Here is an 11,058-nt window from a genome sequence, read left to right as displayed (position 1 = left end):
CCCGCCGCTCCACTTCTCCACTCGGAGATCGCGCACCCCCTTCACCCCATCCCCCCATTTCCCGCTCAGCCGGCTCCGCCCGACCCGGAGGCGGCGCCCCCTCCCCTGTCCCAGGCCCAGGAAGGAGGACCGCGGAGGAAGAAGGGGGTTCTGGTTGCGAGCGCAGGGATGTGGGTCTGCGATCGGCGTCCGAGGGCGTAAAAAGGAGGCCCGAGGACTGCGCGCGGGCGGGCAGCGCGGGAAGCCGGGAAGAAAAGAGGGCGCGCGGGGGAGGAGGCTGCGGGCGCGGGGCGCGGGGCCCGGGGCCGGGGCGCTCACTTTCTCGCGCCGCTCGCGCTCGCCGTCCAGCTCCCGCTGCAGGCCCTGCGCGCGGTCTTCCGCCTCGTCCGCCTGCTGCTGCAGGGCCTGGATCTTGCGTTTCACCGCCTCCAGGGAGTTGAGGCCGGCCATGGCGCGGAGGCGCAGAGGCGCACGGGCAGCGGCGGGCGCTCGGCTGGACTCCGCTCCGGCGAGAGCTGCACGGCCGCGCCCCGGCCCAAGCCTTTGCCTGCGCGGGGCCGCCCCGCCTCTCCCCGCCCCCCGGGCCGGCTGCCGTCGGGGCGATGAGGTCACCTGGCCGGGCCGCCGACGTCAGCACCGCTGGGGGAGGGCCTGACGTCGGCACCGCTGGCCACAGCTGCTGGAAAGTGCCCCTTTTCGGGACTTATTTGGAGAAAGCGCTGGGAGGCACCGCCTTCTCCTCCTCCTCTTCCTCCTCCCCCTGCGGCTCTCCCCGCCCGCCCGGCCCCAAGGCTCCGGCCTGGCCCCGCCGCAGGCTCCCGCATCGCTGCACACGTACGTCGGAGGCTTTCTTCTCTGTGAGCTCCAACTTCTCCTGCGCGTCCTTCAAGTCCTCGGAATATTTATCCAGCTCGTCCTCTGTCCCTTTTAGTTTCTTCTGGAGGTGCGTCAGCTCATCCTCCACCTGGGGACGACAGAGCGGGGAACGGGTCAGCCTGGGGGCGGGCACGTCCCAGAGGTGCAGGGGTGGTCCCGCCCCCAATATTCACAAGAGTCCTTCGGCTCTCTCTGGGCCTCAGTTTCCTCATCTGTAAAACAGGGGTTACAATAGCAGGCACCAGGCCATTCAAGCTACTTGATAATAGGATTTTCACATTCGTCCTGAGGACCAGCTGTTTTAGCCTTATTGGGACCCCCAGTACTCTAGGGAGATCGATAGCAGTTTTTGGGAAACTGAAGACCCCTAATGTTTTCCAGAAATACACATTCCAGTTTCAGGGGTGCAGCCTCACCACAATGTGGAGTGAAGCAGAGTCTCATTCTCCGTGCCTGGATCCCCCCGCCCATCCCTGTCCCCAGCCTTACTCCCTCTGGTTCTGACCCCAACACGGGGTCAGAGAAACTTTCTAACAAATACGCCTGCCCTCTTTCTGCCTAGAACCTGCTATGGCTCCCTATGGCCCAAGGCAGTGGTTCTTAGACTGTCTTACCAAAATACTTTGCAGGGCTGAAGGGCTCAGACCTAGTGCCTCTTTTCTGGGCTTTGGGGGCTTGGCTAGAAGAGACTCGCCCCTACAGGATCACTTTCTTTGAAGACTTGGGTTAAATCTTTAAAATTTTGCATGTAGGCCATGTTCATTTTAATAAAATGTCCCCTACTTTCCCTAAATGTTCAGTCCTCTGTTTATCCCAAGAGTCTGCCCCCATTCTCCCACCAATCCTAGTCTGAGAAGCTCAGATCTATGGGATACAAACCACAGACCCCATCACCTCTCTGTCTTTGTCACCCCCTGCCACACCGGTCTAGAGTTGGCTCAAGAAGTCTTTCCTGTCACCTCCAGGCTGCAGCTCCTTCCCTGGGCCCCCAACTCTTTGGATTAGGGTGATTATATCCAGCTCATGCCTGGATTTGACTTTCTTTCCTTTGTTTTTTTGGAGAGTCTCACTCTGTCGCCCAGGCTGGAGTGCAGTGGCACGATCTCAGCTCACTGCAACCTCTGCCTCCTGGGTTCAAGTGATTCTCCTGCTTCAGCCTCCCTGGTAGCTGGTATTACAGGTGCATACCAGCACGCCTGGCTGATTTTTGTATTTTCGGTAGAGATGGGGTTTCACAATATTGGCCAGGCTGGTCTCAAACTCCTGACCTCAAGTGATCTGCCCGCCTTGGCCTCCCAAATTGCTGGGACTGCAGGTGTGAGTCACCACACCTGGCTTGGGTCTGACTTTTGCCTCAGATGGTTTGACACTGATCTTGTTCCTGCTCCCAGGGTGGGCAGGTAGCCCCCACTGAGCCCAGCTTCGTTCTCCTGCTTCCTCCCCACAGCAGGAGGCTCAGAGAGGTGGAATGACTTTCCCTAGGTCACACAGCACAGGGTTTGAGCCCAGGTCTTCTGAATGTTATGAACTGAATGTTTGCTTCTGCCCCCTCTCCAATTCGTATGTTGAAGCCCTCATCTCCATGTGATGGCAATTGGTGATGGGGCCTTTGGAAGATGATGAGGTTTGGGTGAAGTCATGAGGGTTGACCTGCCACGATGGGATTAGGGCCCTTATGAGAAAAGACCAGAACCTGGTTATCCTCTTCCAGTGTGGGGACACAGCAAGAAGGCGGCTGTCTGTAAGCTAGCTAGAGAGCCCTCACCAGACATTTAATCCGCCAGCATCTTGATCCTGGAATCTAGCCTCCAGACTGTAAACAACAAACGTCTATTATTGAAGCCACCCAGTCTATGGTATTTTGTTGTAACTGCCTGAGCTGACAAAGACAAAGCCCTTGGCCCTGTTCCTCACACCAGGCCAGCTTCCATTCCTCCCTCTCTGACTTGCTTCTCTTCTCTTTTTTCCTGAAGAGGGTATGTTAAAAAAAAAAGCTGCTGTGCCCGTGGCTTCTAGACCGAGCTCTGAATCCTATCTGGGTTACATGCTCACTCCTGAGTGAATGTGCAAAATGTACCAGGTGCTCCGTGTGTGTGTGTGTGCTTTTTTTTCCTTTTTTTTTTTTTACACGGTCTTGCTGTGTCTCCCAGGTTGGAGTGCAGTGGTGTGATCATAGCTTACTACTGCCTTGACCCCCTGGGCTCAAGTGATCCTCCCGCCTCAGCCTCCTGAGCAGCTGGGAAGTGTGAACTCCAGGCTTCCCATCTTGCAGCCTGCTGGGTGTCAGCTGGAGGATGGGGGTGGAGGCTGGCAGCTGGGGGTTCAGCTGAAGTCACTGAGGTGACCTGCAAGGGTCTCTAACCGAGATGCCACAGAGAGCAAGTAGGGCTATCCTGTCTGAAGTCCTCAGGAGCATCCCAAGCTATGGGGAGGTGACAGGGCCCAACCCAGGGCGGCCAGCTGATCAGGGCAAGGTCAGAGTCTATAGGGCGTGACCTTGACCTCCAGGTGGGGAGCCTGGAAGCCTGACTCCAAATCCAAGCTCTACCACCCCTATCCCCTTTTCTGGCCTTGGTTTCTCCATCTGCAGAACAGAAACCTTGACATGCTGGTCTCTGAGCATTCCGGCAGCTGCTTTTGAACTTCTGCTTGACTGAGAAAATGAGCCAGTTTCCTTAAAGACGTTTCATAGGTCAATCTTGACCCATACTGTCCACCTGACTTCCTTCTAGATCTGTGGATCACAGCCTTTATTAGGTGCCAACTGTGTGCCCGGCACAGGACTCTCCTAACATGTAGGAAGAGTGAGAGCAAATCTGACAGCATTGAGCTCATTGGGGTATGAAGGTGGTTTGGGTGTTTTGTTTTGTTTTGTTTTTGTTTTTTTGAGATAGGATCTCGCCGTGTTGTCCAGGCTGGTCTCGAACTCCTGGGCTCAAGGGATCCTCCCACTTCAGCCTCTTGAGTAGCTGGGACAACAGGCATGAGCCACCCCACCTGGCTGGTTTGGGGTTTTTTGTTTGTTTGGTTTGGGGTTTTGACTACTTTTTTGGGGGCAATGTTTGGGCACGAACAGGTGAGGATGGAGATAAGGCCGGCAGGGGGCTATCTGGCATTTAGAATGTATTGGGCATGTTACGAATTTTTTTTGATATATTTTTTGAGACGGAGTCTTGCTCTGTTGCCCAGGCTGGAGTGTAGTGGTGTGATCTCGGCTCTCTGCAGCTTCCACCTCCCGGACTCAAGTGATTCTCCTGCCTCAACCTCCCTAGTGGCTGGGATTACAGGCTTATGCCACCAAGTCCAGCTAATTTTTGTATTTTTTGTAGAGACAAGGTTTTGCCAGTCTGGTCTCAAACTCCTGACCTCAGGTGATCCGCCCACCTCAGCCTCCCAAAGTGCTGGGATTACAGGTGTGAGCCACTGTGCCCGGCCAGGGCGTGTTACAAATATTGTCCCAGGGAAGCCCCATACTACAGAAGGGCAAACTGAGTCTCTGAAAGGGGAAGGGACTTGCCTGATGCCACACAGATGGGGGATTTGAATCTTTGTTAGTCTGATTCCAAAGCTGGTTTGCTCGACTTCTAGACCATGCTGGACCCACTGCTAAGAATGACTTTCTGCTTTTCACTGGCAGGGCTTCTACTGTCCCTCCGTGCTCAGTCCCAAGGCTCCCCAACTCTGGTGGCCTGCTCTGCTGCCCTGAGCAGAACTTTCATCACCCCTACGGCCCTCCCAGCCTCTGTCCCTCCCTCTGGTCCGGCCCTGACCTCTGAGTTGGAGGCATTCACGGTCTGTCTCCCTCAGCTTGGAGTTCCTTGGGGGTCAGGTCTGGGGCCACGATGGGCCCCAGCATCAGAACACTGTAGGAAGTGTTTGGGATGAATCGATGACACAGCCCCAAATCCTTCAGTGGTAGGCAGTGAGTATAAAAAATAAATGAGAGCTGGGCATGGTGGCTCATGCCTGTAATCCCAGCACTTTGGGAGGTCGAGGTGGGTGGATCACGAAGTCAGGAGTTCGAGACCAGCCTCACCAACATGGTGAAATCCCGTCTTTACTAAAAATACAAAAATTAACCGGGCGTGGTGGCACGTGCCCGTCACTGTCCCTCTGTGAGCCTCAGTTTCCCAGCCTGTCATAGGATTACCTTAGTCCCTGCAAATGTGGCCTTGGGGTGGGGCTGAGGCAGGATGTGGGGTCAAAGGCCAGTGGTGGAGGATGTTGCTGCCCTGGGAGGGGAGTGGGCAGGAAGCGGCCAGGCTGGGCCTCTTTGTCCTGTTCCCACACTGGGGAAGCAGGGCCAGAAATCAGTGCTTGGCTGCTGGGATCAGGCTGGCCCGAGAGCCCGAGAGCCGCTCTCTCTGGCCTCCTGCAGCATCAGGCACTCTTAAGTGCCTCTATTCCTCAGTAGGACTGGCCATCAGCTCCCATGGGGCTGTGGCTTCTGCTTGGGAATTCTGGGATCTTGGGTTCCACACCTGAACTTCAGAAGGCCTCATGTGTTCCCATTTCACAGATGAGGACACTGAGGGCCCAGAGATGTGCAGGAACGTGTCCTCAGTCATGAAGCTAGGCGAGTCACAAAGACCAGGCTCTGTGGCTCAAGTCTGTGATCCCAGCACTTTGGGAGGTTGAGGTAGAAGGATCACTTGAGCCCAGGAGTTCAAGACTAGCCTGGGCAACATAGTGAGACCCTGTTTCTACAAAAAAATAAAATAACTAGCTCGGTGTGGAGGCGTGCACCTATAGTCCCAGCTACTGGGGAGGCTGAGGTGGGAGGATCACTTGAGCCTGGGAGTTTGAGACTGCAGTGAACTGTGATTGCACCACTGTACTACAGCCTGGGCAACAGAGTGAGACCCCTATCTCTGAAAAATGAGGCTGAGGTGGGAGGATCACTTGAGCCTGGGAGTTTGAGATTGCAGTGAGCTGATTGCACCACTGCACTACAGCCTGGGCAACAGAGTGAGAGCCTCATCTCTAAAAAATAAAAATACATTTGAAGACTGACATACACGAAGTAAGTGCTAGTCTATGGAGCGTTACCTCAAAGCCAGTCTGTGAAGACTGGCTTTGAGCCCAAGTCTACTCCAATGGGCATTTTTGTGGGACAAAAAAGACATAATGAAAAGAACCTGTCCTCACCTCCTTGGCCATGCAGCTGGCTGGAGGCTTTGAGGATCCTTCCCTTTTGAACTTGTGGCTGCCTTGGGAGACAGCCACTCACACCTTAGTAAGAATTAGAGCCATAAACTTGTTTCTCTCTGAATCTCTGGCTAAGTCCCTCATGGTGAGTGCTAAATGATGGCTAGAAGCTGGCCCAGCACAGGATGAATGTCTGTGTTTGCCAGGGAGGGGCACAGAAAAGGCAGAGAGAGCTTGTGGCAGGGAACACTGGGGTGGGGCTTGGCCTAAGCGAATGTGCCACAGACTCTTAGGGCAGCCCCAGGGCACTGGGGGCTGGGGAGGCCCAAAGGGGAAGTAGGGTGGGGCAGGAAATCAACCCACATTTATTGAATGCTTACTCTGAGCTAGGCACTGGGCCAATGGTTCCACCTGTACAGTCACCTCTAATCCTGTCACGGGGCGGCGAGGGAGGCCCTACTGTCACTTCCAGATCTCACTCAGGCAGCCGTCCGGGACACCCAGCGACTAAGCCATGACTCAAACATGGCCAGTCTGAGCTCTGGGCTTTCGCCTTTAGCTGCTGGGCTGGCCTGGCTCCTAGCCTGGGTGGGGCTGGGCACTCGGTGCCATGGTCTTAGGCATCTCCCAGGGCTTATCGGAGACCTGGACGCTCCCCAGGGCTTGGCAGTTGACTTCGGCGTGTGGATAAGCTTTGTGGGGAACATGGCTCTGTGGGAGGGGACTCCCTTCCTTCCTCCCACCCACTGCTCATGTCCGCTCTGCTCCAAACCATGGCCATGGCCTTGGGACTGCAATGCACTCTCGTTCCCAGGGTTCCCAGGACTCTTGTCTCCAATGCTCTGGGTCTGTGTGGGCTCTTGGCTGCCAGGAGATGAGAAATGGCCTCCCTGTCCTCTGTCTGCCATGGGCAGCCCATCTCCCCCGGCCTCCAGGCTTGTAGCAGGAACAACCCCACATACATATTGAGATTCTCAGACTCACTGTCAACTCTACTGCCATCCCAGTCCCCAGAGCCCACCCAGTCACCCCTGAAGCAGGTCACCGCCCTGGGATCCCACCACACACACAAGCACCCTGCCACTCTCCTGCGCAGCTGCCCATGAGACTGTGGGCTCCTGTCACAGTGGAGGCTTCCTGCATCCAGGCGGGCATAGCGTCACCTACACGACACCAGGTCTGCACAAGCCCCCCTCACATCCACACACAACCGCCAGCAGAAACAGTCACTGGACACACACACTCCGACAGAAACACTCATCCATCACACATACAGCCCAATAAGAAAACACATCACACACACCAAGAGAAACACACTCATACACACACTCCGACAGAAACAACTCATCCCACCACACACCAATAGAAACACACACCATCCACACACCACCAATAGAAAAACACACTCATCCACATAACCATAGACAACCACACTCATACGACCCACCACATAGAGCACCCTATCCACCACACACACCTAGAAACACACACTCATCCAAACACACAATAGAAACACACACTCATCACATAACCAATAGCAAACACACACTATTCCACACACGCCAATATTCTTTTTGAAACACACACTCATCCACATCACTTATATAGAAACCACATCCTCATCCACTAACACAATAGACAACACACCACTCATCCACACACACCCAATAGTATATTTTAAAACACCACATCATCCACACACATCAATAGGAAAACACATCACTCTCCAATCTGAACACACACTCATCCACACAAACCAAATAGAATACACACACCTCATCCACACCTTTATCTCTCAGCCACACACACACCAATAGAAACAACCCTCATCCACACACACAATAGAAACACATTCCTATCCCACTACACTACATCAATAGAAAACACATCTCCTCATCCACCACACACACCAATATATATATACCACCCTCATCACGACACACTAATAGAGCACACCTCATCCACGCACCACACCCATAGAAATCACACACTCATCACAACAATATATTTAACACACATAGAAACGCACCCTCTCCACACACACAATAGAAACCACCTCATCCACACCACACCAATATAAACACATTCACCCACACACACCAATCAGAAACACCCCACATCCACACACACACCAATAGAATTCTTCACCAATTGGAACACTCGCTCATCAACATCACTACATTTCAAATTTTCCTCTTAATTTCTTCTCTCACAACACACCAATAAAACCACACATCCACACACCACACCAATAGAACACCCACACTCCATCCACTCTATATTATAACTAACTCATTTTACCAATAGAAACACACATCTTTCATCCCATCAACACTCATACACACCAATAGAAACACACACTCATCCACACACACAATAGAAACACACACTCATCCACACACACAATAGAAACACACCCTCATCCACACACACACCAATAGAAACACACACTCATCCATATGCACTTCAGTAGAAATACACACATACACACATGCCAACAACAGAAACACACTCATCCACACACATACACACCCGTAGAAACACACACTCATCCACACACCCCAGCAGAAACATCCATACACATCCCCACACACCAACAGAAACACACTCATCTAAACATGCACACACACCCCAACAAAAACAGTCACCAACACACAAACAGAAACACACATCCAAACGTGCACGTGCACACAGACACGCCAGCAGAAACCCGTCACCCTGATACACATATGCCAACACAAACATAGCCACATCAACGTGTACTTTCAGTCATTGTCATGCCAGCATTTGCACAAGCACACACACAGCCTCTCCCACTACCCTCACAGACCCCCACCATCTACACGCAGACTGAAAACACACCCACACTTTCACATCTACTTTCCAACAGCCGCTTGCAGCGTCCCACACACTCACAACTCTCCTAGTACACACTCGTTCTTACAGTCACCTTTACCCCTCCGCACTCTCTTCAGCTGAAACATACGCACATGTACAGACACATAAAACAGACACACACAACGCATGTGCACACACAGAAATGCTCAAACACAGACACACAGAGAACTCACACACACAGACAAATATGTGTGCACACACAGACACGCACAGAAATGCTTAAACACATACAGATACACGCACAGGGAATTGCTCACACACGTATGTGTACACACACAGACATGCAGAAATGCTTAAACACATAGAGACATGCAGACACACAGACACACGTTCAAACATACACAAATACATGTACACACAGACACATACAAATGCCCAAACATGCAGATACACACACAGACACAGAAATGCTCAGACACACACAGAGAACTGCTCAAGCACACACAAATGGCCGGGTGTGGTGGCTCACGCCTGTAATCCCAGCACTTTGGGAAGCAGACGCGGGCGGATCACTTGAGGTCAGGAGTTGGAGACCAGTCCGGCCAACACAGTGAAATCCCATCTCTACTAAAAATATGAAATTAGTCGGGCGTGGTGGTGGGTGCCTGTAATCCCAGCTACTCACGAGGTTGAGGCAGGAGAATCGTTTGAACCCAGGAGGTGGAGGTTGCAGTGAGCCGAGATTGGGCCACTGCACTCCAGCCTGGGCGACAGAGCGAGATTCCATCTCAAACACACACACGTACACACACACGTACACACACACAAACACACGCAAATACACACACACAGCATGTCCCCAACTACCCTCTCTAGTACACAACCTCCCAGCTCAAACAACACCTCTACCTCTCTCATGAACGTTTTCACTCTCTCCCTCCCCACACCACCTCTCTGTCAAACTAACTTTGTTCGCACTGGTCCTGGGGAAGGGTCCGATCGTCACACCCCTTTCGGCACAGGACCCCATCCAAGGAAGGCAATGGTTTTCTCTCGCTCTTCCTCGGCCAAAGCATCAGCTCACTGTCCTCCCCACCGACAGGTGTCTGCGACCCCCATCTGGGCTCCAGACCCCGGCCTTCCGCACAGAGAGGACGCCCAGCAGCCCAGCGCGGCCCAGCGGAGGGCACCTCACCTGCTTGCACTTGTCCTCGGCGGCTTTCTTATCCGCCTCGGCCTGCTCCGCGCGGTCGATGGCATTCTCCTTGTCCAACTTCAGCATCTGCATTTTCTTCTTGATGGCCTCCATGGCTGGGCTCCGGCGCAGGGGGCGTGGGGAGCGCGGCTGGCTCTGTGGGGGCTGCGGCAGGCGGGGGCTGCGGCTGCGGGGCCGAGTGAGCCTGGCAGGGTGGAGGAGAGGGCCTTATAGCCTCCCAGGGTGTCCCCGCCCTCCTGCCGGGCGAGTCTTGGAGGAGGCCCAAGCCCAGGGCGGCCGGACCAGCCGCCACTCGCTTGCTCAGGAGGACTTGGCCAGCTCACCGTGCTCCCGGCAGCCCTCGCCTTATTTGGACCTAGGACTTTCTTAAAGGAAGAAAAAAAAAGATCCTAGCCGTTTCCATTTTTAACCTGGTGACACAGGTCCCGCGTGGGTGTGTGGGCACGGCACAGGCCCAGGAGAAGCTGCCCGGGCAGGACCTAGGGTGGGGGCTGCTCTGGGCTGCCTCAGTTTCCCCATCCGTCGTTGGGAGGACTGAAGAGAGCTGTGGGTGGATGCGGAGTCCCGGCGCTGTGATGTGGGGAGGCTCCTGTCTTTTCTGCCTTGGTCTTGTCTGTGGACCCCTGAGTATCTGGTCCCTCAAAAATGGGAAAGTACTTGTTAAGTAAAATGAGCAGTTCCCCCTACACACACACGCTTTTCTCTGCCTAGGAAATGTTAGGAAAAGTGTATTTATCTTTCAAGGCCCAGATCCAATGGCCCCTCCTTCAGGAAGCCGTCCTGGATTCCTAGACAGACTTTTGGACTTCCAGCCCAGCACCAAGCCTTCTCATCCCCTTTGGGTCCTGCCTCTCCAGTATCAGGGATTAGGCCTGCACCCCATTTCCTGCCACCACCCCCAGGGAGCCTTCCTGGATTTCTCCCACCTATTTCTGCTGTGCCTCTGTCTCTCTTTTGGTGACTGTCCCTGTGTCTCTCTC

General features: G+C 53.9%; 1 protein-coding gene across 3 annotated transcripts in view; it reads right to left on the bottom strand.

Moving 5' to 3' along the window:
- TPM4 (tropomyosin 4) overlaps window positions 1-10,284 on the bottom strand; it is a 31,198-nt gene extending 20,914 nt beyond the window's left edge. The window contains exons 1-2 of one of the 3 annotated variants that reach the window (XM_017893717.1): window positions 10,058-10,284; window positions 839-964 (exon numbers count right to left, since the gene is read on the bottom strand). In XM_017893717.1, coding sequence (XP_017749206.1) covers window positions 839-964; window positions 10,058-10,171 — 240 coding nt within the window. In that variant the 5' untranslated portion in view covers window positions 10,172-10,284. Of the gene's footprint in view, window positions 1-318; window positions 705-838; window positions 965-10,057 lie in introns of those variants that run through there. The other 2 variants (XM_017893718.1, XM_017893719.1) reach the window with 2 other exon arrangements.
- Between the last annotated feature and the right edge of the window lie 774 nt (window positions 10,285-11,058).

Source organism: Rhinopithecus bieti, unplaced genomic scaffold (assembly GCF_001698545.2).
Source record: "Rhinopithecus bieti isolate Rb0 unplaced genomic scaffold, ASM169854v2 scaffold_23826, whole genome shotgun sequence".
In the NCBI taxonomy this organism is placed as follows: Eukaryota; Metazoa; Chordata; class Mammalia; order Primates; family Cercopithecidae; genus Rhinopithecus; species Rhinopithecus bieti.
This window is presented reverse-complemented; position numbering and strand designations above follow the sequence as displayed.